Source organism: Castor canadensis, chromosome 14, assembly GCF_047511655.1.
Source record: "Castor canadensis chromosome 14, mCasCan1.hap1v2, whole genome shotgun sequence".
NCBI lineage: Eukaryota > Metazoa > Chordata > Mammalia > Rodentia > Castoridae > Castor > Castor canadensis.
The window spans coordinates 26702317-26715988 of record NC_133399.1 but is presented as its reverse complement, the minus strand read 5'-3'; the positions used below and the strand labels follow the sequence as shown (position 1 = coordinate 26715988).

General features: G+C 52.4%; 1 protein-coding gene across 3 annotated transcripts in view; it reads right to left on the bottom strand.

The window, feature by feature from the left end:
- Col5a3 (collagen type V alpha 3 chain) overlaps positions 1-13672 on the bottom strand; it is a 39922-nt gene that overhangs the window by 22328 nt on the left and 3922 nt on the right. Inside the window, exons 2-27 of one of the 3 annotated variants that reach the window (XM_020165831.2) lie at positions 12923-13084; positions 12636-12825; positions 12402-12558; positions 11563-11667; positions 11092-11244; positions 9187-9300; positions 8938-9090; positions 7239-7286; positions 7125-7166; positions 6609-6671; positions 6093-6167; positions 5912-5995; positions 5272-5328; positions 5132-5185; positions 4900-4953; positions 4045-4098; positions 3908-3961; positions 3662-3715; positions 3284-3328; positions 3117-3170; positions 2905-2949; positions 2709-2762; positions 2538-2582; positions 626-679; positions 478-522; positions 297-350 (exon numbers count right to left, since the gene is read on the bottom strand). In XM_020165831.2, coding sequence (XP_020021420.2) covers positions 297-350; positions 478-522; positions 626-679; positions 2538-2582; positions 2709-2762; positions 2905-2949; positions 3117-3170; positions 3284-3328; positions 3662-3715; positions 3908-3961; positions 4045-4098; positions 4900-4953; positions 5132-5185; positions 5272-5328; positions 5912-5995; positions 6093-6167; positions 6609-6671; positions 7125-7166; positions 7239-7286; positions 8938-9090; positions 9187-9300; positions 11092-11244; positions 11563-11667; positions 12402-12558; positions 12636-12825; positions 12923-13084 — 2069 coding nt within the window. Of the gene's footprint in view, positions 1-296; positions 351-477; positions 523-625; positions 680-2537; positions 2583-2708; positions 2763-2904; positions 2950-3116; positions 3171-3283; positions 3329-3661; positions 3716-3907; positions 3962-4044; positions 4099-4899; positions 4954-5131; positions 5186-5271; positions 5329-5911; positions 5996-6092; positions 6168-6608; positions 6672-7124; positions 7167-7238; positions 7287-8049; positions 8263-8937; positions 9091-9186; positions 9301-11091; positions 11245-11562; positions 11668-12401; positions 12559-12635; positions 12826-12922; positions 13085-13672 lie in introns of those variants that run through there. The other 2 variants (XM_020165832.2, XM_074054109.1) reach the window with 2 other exon arrangements.

The following is a 13672-nucleotide window of genomic DNA, read 5'->3' as shown; positions in this document are numbered from 1 at the left end:
AACAACACAGCAGGACAAGTACTTAACGTGTTTACATTGTAGCAGGCATTTAAAGCAGCTAGACATAATTGGGTAGGTTATTTGCAAATACTATGTCTTTACATAAATGACTTGTGACTCTGTGGATTTTGGTGTCTCTGAGGGTAACCAGGGACAACTGTACTGTTGCCCCCACTCAAACCTTACTGCCACTACATCTGGCCCAGCCAACTGATTCCTCTCTACACATTTAGAAGTTTCTATTTGAACTGCTTCCTTGAGCCAATGGTGCCCAAAAGCCCCCAGGTGTTGCCTACCTTGACACCCCGAGGTCCAGGATAGCCTGGAGGGCCTGCCGCCCCTGGTGAACCCTGAGAGGAAGAGAAGGTCAATGTCATCCTTTTTTGCTCCCTCCACATTCCTGATGTCCTTGTAGCTGTCCTCTCTGGCCCCTGACTCTCAGCCCTGCCACCCACCCTCCTCCTCCTGGTCACTCACCTGGGCCCCTTTTTCTCCTGTGGGACCCTCATGGCCCGGGTGGCCCTGAAGGAGAAACATGCTTTTTATCATCAGAGACCAAAATTCACCAGCCGAATTCCCAATCCTCCCCCTTCACCTCCCACCTCGTGACAGCCCTGGTACTCACCGGAGGACCATCAGCTCCTGGGGGACCTGGAATTCCTGGGTTTCCAGGGGGGCCCTGAAGGAAAATCACAGAGGGTCTCAGGGCCCTGGATTTCCACTAGGAGCTGGACAGTGCCACCCAGACAGACAGCTGAGTCAGAGCTAGGGAACAAGTCACTGGCCAGGAAAGCTATTCCAGTTCTGCCTAGACTTGCTGTGTGACCCTGGGAAAACCCTTGCCCTCTCTGAGCCTCAGAAATCCTCCTCCTCTGGGAGAATCAAAAGAAGGGATATAAAATGAGTGTGGGGGGGCTGGGGTGTAGCTCAGTGGTAGAGCGCTTGCCTAGCATCCTCAGCACTGCAAAAGAACAGCAGTATGAAAAATGTGTTAGGGTTGGGGGGTGGCTCCCCAGCCAGCCACATCCCTTTCTTTAAATGTGCCTCCCAGTCTACTTAAAAAGCTAGACATTGGTCTACCATTTGATCCAGCAACACCACTCTTGGGGATATACCCAAAAGACTGTGACACAGGTTACTCCAGAGGCACCTGCACACCCATGTTTATTGCGGCACTATTCACAATAGCCAAGTTATGGAAACAGCCAAGATGCCCCAGCACTGACGAATGGATTAAGAAAATGTGGTATCTATACACAATGGAATTTTATGCAGCCATGAAGAAGAACGAAATGTTATCATTCGCTGGTAAATGGATGGAATTGGAGAACATCATTCTGAGTGAGGTTAGCCTGGCTCAAAAAACCAAAAATCGTATGTTCTCCCTCACATGTGGACATTAGATCAAGGGCAAACACAACAAGGGGATTGGACTTTGAGCACATGATAAAAGCTTTAGCACACAAGGGAGGGGTGAGGATAGGTAAGACACCTAAAAAACTAGATAGCATTTGCTGCCCTTAATGCAGAGAAACTAAACCAGATACCTTAAAAGCAACTGAGGCCAATAGGAAAAGGGGAACAGGTACTAGAGAAAAGGTTAGATCAAAAAGAATTAACCTAGAAGGTAACACCCACGCACAGGAAATCAATGTGAGTCAATGCCCTGTATAGCTATCCTTATCTCAGCCAGCAAAACCCCTTGTTCCTTCCTATTATGGCTTATACTCTCTCTACAACAAAATTAGAGATAAGGGCAAAATAGTTTCTGCTGGGTATTGAGGGGTGGGGGGAGAGGGGGGTAAGGGAGGGGTGGAGTGGGGGGTAAGGGAGGGGTTGGGGGCAGGGGGGAGAAATGACCCAAGCCTTGTATGCACATATGAATAATAAAACAATAAAAAAAAAATTTTAATAAATAAATAAATGTGCCTCCCACCCACAGGTTCATCTTCAGACTTGTCAGACATGAAGTGACCCTATGTCCTGCAAGACTTTCCCAGGTCCAAAGGAGGACACCTTGGCCCAGCTCAGCCAATCAGCTTCCTTCAGGAATTTTAGCAGTAAGAGATAGAAACCTTGGTCCCTTGGATGGCTTTGGGTACAGATTGAAGGTCATGATGTAAGGTCACAGGGATCAGGGGCCAGAAATGGTAACCCAGCAGCTGGCGAGGGATGAGGACAAAGTAAGTTGTGTGCAGAAAGAAGTCTGCCAAGGGAATCGGATACAGATGTCCAGAGGAACAAAGGGGAGGCCACTGGCCCCAGAGAACAGGCTCTCCTGCCCAGGGATCTCAGAAATCCTTCTCTGAGAGGCTCTGTGCGTCTTTCTTTATCTTGACAATGTCCCCTTCTGTGGTCTAGCCTGGGTAGGTTTTGGTTTCTCTCTGAAAGCCTTCCCAGACAAGGACACTTTGTCATTCAGGGCTGGCATAGGGGATGTAGGAATTCATCCCCAGCCCCTGGGACAAAGCTCTTCCTGTAGACAGAGTCGTAGGATGTGACATGGGGCAGTGGTGATGGGTAGAACGGCCACTCACCTTTTCCCCAGGTGTGCCAATGGGTCCCTGGGGACCGGGGATTCCCTGAGGACATAAAAAGAGGGTGAGGGGGGACAAGAAAATGGAATGATGAGTGTGAAGACTGGGGAGCCACGGAGGGGTCTAAGGTCTCAGCTGACCCCTGCCCCCCATTATTGAGAAAGACCAAACCTGGGACCCGTGGTTTCCCTGCTGTCCTGGCGGACCTGGTTCTCCTTGGGGACCCTGTAGGGAAAGTGGGGGTTCAGTGAAGCTGGTGCCGCGATCAGTAAGGCTGACACGAAGGGTCACAGGCGTGGACAGGGATATGACCGATCATGGGCTCAGAGTGTCAGAAGGACCAAGGATCAGAGGAAAAGTCACATACCACGTTGCCTTTGGCACCTGGTGGCCCATCACTTCCAGTGACACCCTGCGGGTAAAGAAGATGTAAGACCAGGACTGGGGTCAGCCAAGGGCCTGAGAGGCACAGGCACAAAGGTGACAGACAGAGATACCACACAACCAAAGTGGACATGCGAAGGGGAGACAGGTGAGAAAAAGACAGAAAAGGAGTCAGAGAGTCTGTGACATCCTTACCGGGCGTCCCAGGGGGCCAGGGGAGCCTCTGGGGCCAATCAAACCTCGGGGACCCTGCAAAGGAGCAGAATCATTATCCCAGCACCCCTTCTTGTGGCCCTGGGAGCTCCAGGGACCCAAGAGTCCCCACCCTGTCTCCAACAACAAGCAAGGGGGTTGATGCTCACCGGCTCCCCAGCCTGGCCAGTGGGCCCTGGAGGTCCCTCTGCTCCCTGTGGGAAGGTATCATTATTTGAAGAGGGGGAGTACCACCCCTGAAGGGCCATCTCCCCTCACCTAGGTTAGGGGATCTCAGAGTTAGACCAAGGTCCCAGGATCCTGCAGACCAAGTGCATGGGCCCCCAATCCCACACTTGCAATTCCAAGTCTGATTCCCTAACCCCAAAGCCAGCATTTGGCTTGCAAACTGGCTTTTTGAGACCCCCCTCCTCAGACATCCTGCTGAGCCTCACCCCTCACTCAGCCCCTGAATTCGCTCCTCCTTGCTGACAGACACCCAGACTTCTCTGCTTCCAAATTAGCTCTCAGCTCATCTCCAAACTTACCTTCTCACCGTCCTCTCCTGGGGGGCCAGGTTGCCCCACGTGGCCAAAGTCACCCTGGATCGGGGAACAGAGGGGAGATGGGAGGGGAATAGTACAGGTGGCAGTGACCCCCACACGCACCAGGAAAGGAGATAGGGTATGAGGGGGCGAGAACTTAGACACCAGGGTTGAAGTCAGATACTGAGGGAGAGGAGACTGTGACATGGGGAAGGAGAATGGGGAGGGGAAAAGATGTCACACACTCACCCTTTGGCCCTTCTCACCAGGCAGCCCTGGTAAACCATCAAAGCCCCGGTCACCCTGTCCAAAGAGACAGCTGCTGAGCCTTGAACCTTTGACCTGCACAGTCCCCACCCCCACCCAGTCCTGACCCCATCACCAACCTTGGGTCCTGTGTCTCCTGGGAGGCCCCGAGCCCCATCTGCTCCAGGGCGGCCCTATGAGGAAAGTGAGACCAAGGGTCAAGGATAAACTTCCCCTGGTCCCTCCCCCAAATTAAGACCTCCTCAACTACATTATCATTAATATCATCTAGATATTTAGTAAGCTTTTTTTGTGTGGTATTGGGATTTGAACTCAGGGCCTTCGCCTTGAGCCACTCCACCAGCCCTTTTTTGAGAAGGGTTTTTTCAAGATAGGGTCTCATGAACTATTTTTCCCTAGCAGGCTTTGAACTGAGATCCTCCTGATCTCTGCCTCTTGAGTAGCTAGGATTATAGGCGTGAAGCACCAGCACCTGGCTATTTAGTATAATTCATTAGTCATTTGCAGGAGGCTTCTCTTGAGTACTAATTTCACCTGCCAAAACTTCTCAAAACCACCCATTATTCATTATCCCCAGATCTCTTACTGTAGTCTAAGTTACCGTCATCACCCAGATTAAGGATTCCCATCTTCAGGCCAGGCATAGTGACTCACAATGTAATCCTAGCTACTCCAGAGGCAGAGATAGGAGGATCGAGTTCAAGGCCAGCCCAGGCAAAAAGTTAGGGAGACACCATTTCAACTACTAATAAGCTGGGCACAGTAGTGTGCACCTGTCATCTCAGCTACGTGGGAGGCAAAGGCAGGAGAATTTAGATTTGAGGCCAACCCTGAGCAAAAAGCAAGACCCTACTTGGAAAATAAACTGAAGCAAAAAGGGCTGGGTGTGTGGTTCAAGTAGCAGAGCTCAGGAAGGCCCTGACCACCAAAAAAAAAAGAAGAAGAAGTGGCTTGGGGACTGACAACTTACTCACCATCTTGCCCTCACGGCCAGGGGGCCCAGGAGGACCCTGTAGTCCTCGGGGACCCTAGAAAAGAAAGAAAGGAGACGGAAAGAAGGAAGAATAAAGGACTTATTTTACGTCATTCCATAGGAAGGGCGAGAATTGCAAGGGTGTCCTTGGCTCCTTTGACATCTTCTGCATCCAGAAAGGTTTTGGGGGGTGACCCTTCCCATCCAATCCTGTCCCAACCCCACAATCTCACCTGTGGCCCCACTTCTCCTATGTCTCCTTTCAGACCTGGATATCCAGGGAGACCCTTGGCGGAGGAGAGACGGGGGACATGGTTAGAAGGGTGTGACCCCTGTCCGTAGATGTGTCCCCTCCTCTCTGCACACTCCTTACCACAGGACCTGGGCGTCCGGTGAGCCCCACGGGGCCAGGGGGACCTTTCATTGAAAGCTGCAAAGAGAGGAACAGAGCCTCAAGTCTGCCCTAAGAGTCCTGACAGCCCCCCAACACACACACACACACAGGCGCTGCTATGGTTTGACAGTGTCCCAACCCCCAAAAATGCATGTGTTGGAAATTTGATCACCAATTCATGTCAGTGGAGTTTGGAGGTGGGGTTGTTTGGGAGGTGATTGGGATTACATGAGGTCATGAGGGTGGGACCCCCTGCGATGAGATTAGTGGCTTTCTTGCACATTTGCTCTGGCTTGCTATTCCTTGGCCATCCACTCCCTGCCCTCAGTGCTGTGATCCCACTAATGACACCTACAGACCCCACTCTGCTGTGGTATGATGAGGTAAGAAGGCCACCACCAGGTGGCAGCACCAAGCTCTTGGACTTCCCAGCCTCCTGAACCATACACCAAATAAACCTGTATTTTGTATAAGCTATCCAGTCTCAGGTATTTTGTTATAGCAAGAGAAATCCAAGATAGGCATCTTTAGGAGACAGATGTTCCCCGTGACTCCTGTCCTTTCACTAGCCCTCATTTCTGTCACCTCTCACATGAACACTGCCCCCCAACCCACTCACCTGTGCCTGTTGTAGCACTGCCTGAGCCTGGGCCTGCTGGAAGGAGACTGGAGGTCCTTTGAGGGAACTGCTAGCAAGCTGGAACTAAGGAGAAAGCAGAGGTGAGGACAGCTCCAAGGACAGCCCCCTCCCTGGTCAGGACTCCAGTCCCCAAGGCTGTGCCACTGTATCTCCTTCTTACCGGCATCATGATGACGGTGCCTGGGGGGCCCCGCACTCCATCAATGCCAGGGATTCCTGGGAGGCCAGCGGGGCCCTGAGAGAGGGAACAAGAGAGAGATGGAAGAAGGGAGGAGAGGGGAAAGACACAGCAAGGGATAGAGGCAGAGAGATGGAGACAGGAAGAGGGACGGAGAGACAGATTAAGAGACAAAGAAGACAGAGGTGGATGAAGACAAAGAGATGGAGGCAGGAAAAGAGAGAGAGAGAGAGAACAGGGAGACCAGGGAGAGACAGAGACATAGAGAGAAATATAGAGATGAAAGACAGGTGGTAACAGATACATAGATAGGTATAGGGGGAAAAGTGGGGGATAGGCCCCCAAAGACAGAAGAGAGACCACAAAGATTGTTCACGGATCAGCAAAAGAAGTCAATACCAGCCAGGGCATGTTTCCCAGTCCTGTCCCCTCAGCCCCATGTTCAGCCCTTCATGCTCCCAGCCTGAAAAGGGACCCGTACCCAGGGGAGTCTCTTACCGGTAGACCACGGTCCCCAGGGAATCCTGGGGGGCCAGGAGGGCCTGAGGGACCAACCACCCCCTGTAGGGGACAGAGAAACAAAACGTTACAGGAAATGCAAAATTTAAGCCACACTGATGTCCAACCTACCTCTGACCCTGACTCCAAGCTGACTTTCCTGCCCTACCTGTCAGCCGGTTTCTGCCCCACCTCAACCCTGTATGAACCCCAATTTCACAGCTCAGCCCTGTTTTCACCTCATCTTTTGGCCATCAAATATTCAATGGTCTCCACATGACCAGGCAACATTACGCCCCAACTCCTCACCCCAAGGGCTTAAACGCACCCCAACTAAAAAAGAAAAATGGAACCAGGTGTGATGGAGCGTGCCTGTAATTCCAGCACTCAGGAAGCCAAGGCAGAAGGATCTTGAATTTGAGGCCAGTCTGGGCTACAGAGCCAAACTCTGTCTCAAAAGAGAGAGAGAGAGAGAGAATAGAAAGATAGGAAGAGTGGAATGCGGCCAGTACTCACTCTGAGTCCTGGGGGTCCTGGAGGCCCCTCAAACTGCTGTCCCTGAAAAGAGAAATGGGTGCTACTCCTGTTCTAGCGAAACCCCTCAAACCCCCCACAGCCCCAGCCCCTCACCTGTTCTATCACGGCTGGTTCTCCTTTGGCTCCCTTTTCTCCAACGCCCTGGGGACCGGGAGTGGGAAGAAAAGAGAAGTGAGCCCCCGAGCCACCGAGCCCCCTCCTACACACATAGGATCGACCCTCCCAGCTCTGCTTCCAGTCCTTTCTTCAGTCAATACACATTCAGGAGTCCCCAAAGCTCCCTGTCCTGGCTCTGCCTCTCACCAGCTGAGCGATGTTGAGAAAAGCCCATGGCCAGTAGCAAGTAACAGTGTCCCCTATGAAGTGACTGAGTGACAATGGTACATCCCTGTGAAGATGGCGCACCTAACACAATGCTTAGCCCAGATTACGCAGTCACAGTTAGTTACAACTCTCTCTCTCTCTTTTTTTTTGCAGGGCTACACCTTGAGCCACTTCACCAGCCCTTTTTTGTGAAGGTTTTTTTCAAGAGGGTTTTTTGGAAAACACCCTTCACAAAGGGTTTTGAGGCCATTTGGACTGGCCTCAAATCGTGATCCTCCTGATCTCTGCCTCCTGAGTAGCTAGGCTTACAGGCGTGAGCCACTGGTGCCTGGAGGTATTGGGGTTTGAACTCAGGGCCTCACATTTGTTAGGCAAGTGCTCTACCACTTGAGCCAGTCCACCAGCCCTTTTATGTTTTGGGTATTTTGGGGATGGGGTCTTGCTCTTATCTCAGGCTGGGCTGGACTGAGATCCTCCTATTTAAGCTTCTGACTGTTAGCTAGGATGACAGATGCATGCCACCACAACCAGCTTTTTTCCATTGGGATGGGGTCTCACAAACGTTTTTATCCAGGCTGACCTGAAACTGCAATTTTCCCAATCCTGTGTAGCTTGGGGTGGCAGGCATGCACCACTGTGCCCAACTATTGCTTGAGATGGGGTCTTGAGAACTCCTTGCTTGGAGTGGCCTCAAATCTTCATCCTCCCAATCTCAGCCTCCCAAGTAGCTAAGATTGCAGGCATGAGTCACCGATGCCCAGCATCTGTTTTGGGTGGGGTGGTATTTCTGGGTTTGAACTCAGGGCCTCACCTCCCCGCCCCGAGTCCTTATTTGTTTTAGTTATTTTTCAGATAGGGTCTCTTGTTTTTGTCTGGTACCAGCCTGACACCGTGATCCTACCCACGCCTCTTTCATAGCTGGGATTACAAGCCTGGTTTGTTTGTTGAGGTGGGGTCTTACTAACTCTTTGCCCTCTTGATCTCTACCTCACAAGCAACTGGGATTACAGGCATGAGCCACTGCGCCTGGCCCAAGACCCTTGGCTTTCCACCTGGTCCTCTGTCACAAGGCTAGAGAACCCATTTTACTCAATGGTCCTACCACACACCTTTCTCCACCTCTAGCAGCAAGACCAAAATGGAGGGAGTCCCCAGTTGGCATCTCTTGCTTAGACTACAGGTTTCCCTGATGCCTCTCTGGCTCCCCCTGCTGTCCATGTACAGTTTGGCAGCTTCCAGAGTTTGGAGTGAGATCCCATTCCAAGGTCAAGTGGCTTCTCATCCTGGTTTACTAAAAGCCGGTTGCATCACCTTACCCACAGAGCCATTTGTTAGCACGGCCTTTCACTCAGTAAGCGCTGTTGGCTGCACTGGTGTGCTACAAAGACGTTGAGGCAGATAGAGTCTAGAGAGAGAATGTGTCCTCGTGTGGTCCCCATAGGAGTCCCTTCCTAGCCCCCACACTCACAGGAAAGACCTGGAACTCAGTCTCAAAAGGTTGTTCTGCTGCCCGGAATTCAGGGCCCATAGGATCTGCCCCTTCTCCGTCTTCTTCAATTGCTTCGGTCTCCGAGGTCCTCAGCTCCATTTCACTGCCAGGGTCCCTCTCCTCCTGAGGATACTGGAGCAGTCAAGGTTTGCCTCTGCCCTTCTTATCTGTCACCACCACCGCCACCCAGGAGCCTCCCCTTTCCAGCACCATCCACTTTCCACTGACCTGTAGGACAGTCACATTGTGGCCAATAGTCACCGTGGCAGTGACAACCAAAGGCGTGGGAGTCAGGGGCACATTTGGAATTGGCATCTCGGTCTTGGAGACGTCAGTGGAGGTCTGCAGCAGGCATGGGGTGAGTATCAGTCTGGGGTCAGGCCAGGCAATCAAGACAAAACAGGGGTAAAGGAGGAGCCAGGCCTCGCCTCAGGCTGGGGAGTGGGACAAAGGAGGATGTTGCAAAGAAAGTCAAGGCGATGGCAGCAAAGGTGTGCTCCCCTGGTGGCTGACCAGCCATCCTGTATAGAGGAGGAAGGCAGAGCTGGGCTGCCTCCAGAGCCCAAGGTCAGGGTCAAGGTCCAGCATTCAGGGCCAGACTCCCAAAGACTATCCCACATATGCTGTCCCAAGGCAGAGCTCAGCTGTCAGCCAGCCAGGCCACAAAGAAAGTCAGCTCCATCTGGCCTGGACAGCTGCAGAAGTGGGTCAAGGCACAGGAAGAGAACGGTGGGGACCCAGCTGAGGGGCAAGGCTGAGGAAGGGGCTGGGGTGAAGCCTGTTATCTCTCATCTTCATATTCTGAGCCAGGAGGATCTGGAACTAGTTTGTAGTACAAGCAGGGAGGGATCCTCGACCAAGGACCCACACCAAGACCTCTACCCCATAACCTACACACAGCAATGGACCTAAGTGTTTCTGCAACTGGTGACCCACAAGCAAGCCCAATCCCCATCAAGGATTGCCACCAATGCCTCCAACCAGATACTCTTCCATCCAGTGATCTTCCCAACCAGTGACATCCCCCCAACAATGAGAACTAATTATAATGGGCCCTTCCAGTGGCCCCTAGCCAATGGTTCCTACAACTAGGGATCCTCCAACAATGAACGCCCTTAGCTGAGCCCATTTATGCCCCACCCCAGTGAAGGGCCCCAATCAGTAATTCCACTGTTGGTGGATTTCCTAATAACCCACCAGGGATCCCAAACTAACAGCCCTGCTCAAGATCCCCTGAAAATTTCTCATCTAAACAGTAACCCCAAATAGAGATCCCACTACGCCTTCTAGCAATCCCCTACCAACAACTCCCCTAATTTTTTGGGAGGACACAGTACTGGAGTTTGAACCCAGGGCCTCATGTGTGGTAGGCAGGTGCTCTACCACTTGAGCCACACCCTCAACCTGTTCTGCTTTAGTTATTTTTCAGATAGGGTCTTGCATTTCTGCCTCCTATTTACACCTCCTGAATAGTTGGGATGATAGGCATGAGCCACCACAGCCGGCTTGATGATTGAGATGGAGGCTCTCTAACTTTTTGCCCAAGCTGGTCTCCAACCTCAGTTCTTCTGATCTCCGATTCTGGAGTATCTGGGATTACAGGTGTCAGCTATCATACCTGGCTAACCCCTATTGACCCTAAACAGGAGACTACCAAAAATACCAACAATGACCTCCATCAATGATTTACTGTGGCCCCCAGCTAGGAACACCCCAAATATTGAGCTCAATTAACATTTCCCTCTGTGATCACCTCCAACCAGCAATTCCTATTAGAGAGGCCATTATCCCCCAAGAACTAACCCTCAATGGGCCCATTTGGTGGATCCCCTAACAAGGTCACACTAACCAATGAGCCTATCATTATTCACCCCCAGCTAAACAGCAGCACTCACCAAGAACCCCCTACTAACCAGATACACCTCTGGGTGTGCCCTCTCCCACCAGCCTCCCCAGGACTGGGGAAACAGACATGGGAGAGCTCCTAAGACAGAACCTGTGTCCCTCCCCTCAACTCTTGAGAGAAACCAGAGCTGCAGGATCAGAGGCTGGGGACCAAGGCCATGGAGGAGAGGCCAAAGACTGTGAGGACAGGCAGTTGAGACCAAATGTGAGCATTCTCAGGTACCTTACCTGATTCTCCAGGGGGCTGGGAGGTAGACTGGGGGCCAAGGTCTCCTTGTTCTTTTTCTTTCTGCCCTTGCCTTTGCGCCCTCGCTCTTTTTTCTTCCCTCTTCCCTTACCCTTGCGGCGAGGAGGATGGGTTTCTGGCTCCTCCTGGGGGCCCTGGAAAGAGGGTCTCAGTCAGGTCTGGTGCATCCCCTCTCCGCCATGAAGGTGGTATCATTCAGGTCACCTGGGGTTGTGCTGGCCTGTGGTCCGTTGGTTCCCACTCAACACTGAGGGTGACCTGAATCACTCAGTTATGTGACTTAAGGTCAAGGGCACTCATGCCTGGACTCTGTTTGAGGTCAGGGATCCCTCTGTCCTATGTTGGGAGTCAGGTTACTCTACCCCATTGGGATTAGAACTCACTTCTTCCCACCTGGAGCCAGAATGACTCAGCCCAGGACCTTGGGTCAGGTAATGTAGCCTCTCACTCACCCCTGAAGTTGGGGGGTCTGGGCTGTCACAGCCAGGGAGGTACTTCTCACAGGCCTGGAAGGCATCCTGGGGGTCTGGGCTTATCAGCAGCTCCTGGATGTCTCCCTGGGAGAGAGTGGGGACAGGTGAAAAGGACCAGAGGCTGACTCTGACCCCTTCCCCAGCACAGCCCTGCCCACCTCCCAGTGTGGTGCCCTCCAAAGCACCCCACATAGAAGGAGGAATGACCCTCACAGCCACCCCTGCAACTCAGAAAAGGAAGAGTCCTATCAGGACCACATATGTCACAACCACAAGCCACACCCACATCTGTCGCATGAAGGTGTATTTGTCCCTAACCCTCGGGCTACATGGTGAAACAGGAACTCTGTGCCAGATGCCCTTCCAGGTACAAGGGATCCAGACCAGCACACGACAGACCAGGTCCCTGGCCTCCCAGAGGCCACACACCTCACAATCACACACAGCACAGCCACCAATCATTGTCACCACACCAAAAACCTATATGTCACCCAGCCACATGACACTGCCTGGCCAGTCCCCAATGTCACAACCACACCATCACAACTACCACCACTGTCTCAGGTCGTTTCACAGCTAGTTAATCTACTACAACATGTGTACATGTGTACTTGCTACATGTCATGATCACCATCATAACTTACCATCTCATGGTTTTAGAACCATATGACAGACATGTGACATGTGGCAATGGTGCCACAAGCATGGCACTCTCTTCCTTCAATTCTGCCTTCCCCTCGTCTTCTCCAGATTCAACTAGTGGACAAAGTTTCCCACCCTCTGCCTCAGTTTCCCCTATCACAAAAGTTTCTTCCTACCTCAAAAGTCTCCTCCTTACTGTCCTGGGTCCCCAGCACAGTGAGCCCAGCTGTACTGATGAATCGAAGTCCCTGGCTTGATACAGAGGGCTGAGGTTCACAGTCAGCTACCAATGTCACCATATCACCATCCACACTGACTGCCACACGGTGCCACCTGCAAGGGAACAGTTTCAGTGTAGGTACACCTCACCTTGCCCTCCATGGGTCCCCACTTCTCTTTCCTATAGTCACCTGCCATCCGTGAGGTTGACCTGCTGGGGCATCCGGGTGAAGGCACCACCTATAATGTCCAGAGCTGGCCCCAGCACCAGGCCCAGCTGCCGGGCACCCATCTCATCATAAATAGATAGGAGGACAGACTGATTGGCTGGCTGGCCCCGCAGAGTAATCAGCACAGAAAAGTTCCCAGGGAAGTGCCCATCTGGGTGGAAGAGAGAAGGGAGCAGGCAGGTCAGGTGGCCTGGTAGTGACTCCTGCTGTCTCCATCATGACCCTGACACCTTCCTGTCCTAACTCACCTGGAAAGAGGTCCAACGTGGGGACACTGAGCACGCTGGCCTTGCCCACTCTGAATGCTCGGTCACCCTCTGGAGTCCTGTGGGGACAGAAGCCAGGCCTCTCGGGGACCCCGGCTTGGCCCCTGTGTACACCCAAGGACTTTAGCACATCCACAGGATCCACTGCAGAGAGAAGCAGGATAAGGTGGGAGACTTGGAACCCCCCCAGAGCTCCATGTTAGTGGCTCAGGTTTGGGGGACTCCCTCCTCCCCTCTGAGTGTGTTTATGGCTCTGGAAGAAGGAGCTGGGCCTGGGACCAGCTAACACCCCCCCCCCCCAGCCAACAGATGTTCCGGCTACATCAGTCTGTTGATTTCTGCTATTTATTTTTTTCCCTTGGTTTTTGGTGAGAAAAAAAGCTGACCTAGTTCTAGGATGAATCAAAGCTTCCTGGCTGGAGCCCCAGAGCCAAACCATCCCCTTCTCCCTACTCCCCCGCACAAGCCTGGATCTCCCTTGCCAGGGGAAACCCACAGGGGAAGGAGGGGCTGTGTGTGTGCTCTTCCCCCACCTTCTCCCTCTCATCTCCTTTCATGACCCCCCATCTCCCATAGCCTCTTCCCTCTGACCACCATCCTCCATGGCCTCTTCCCTCTGAATATTCTTTTTTTTTTTTTTTTTTTTCTGTTTTTGGTGGGACTGGGGTTTGAACTCTGGGCTTTAAGCTTGCAAAGCAGGTGCTCTACCGCTTGAGCCACACCTCCAGTCCA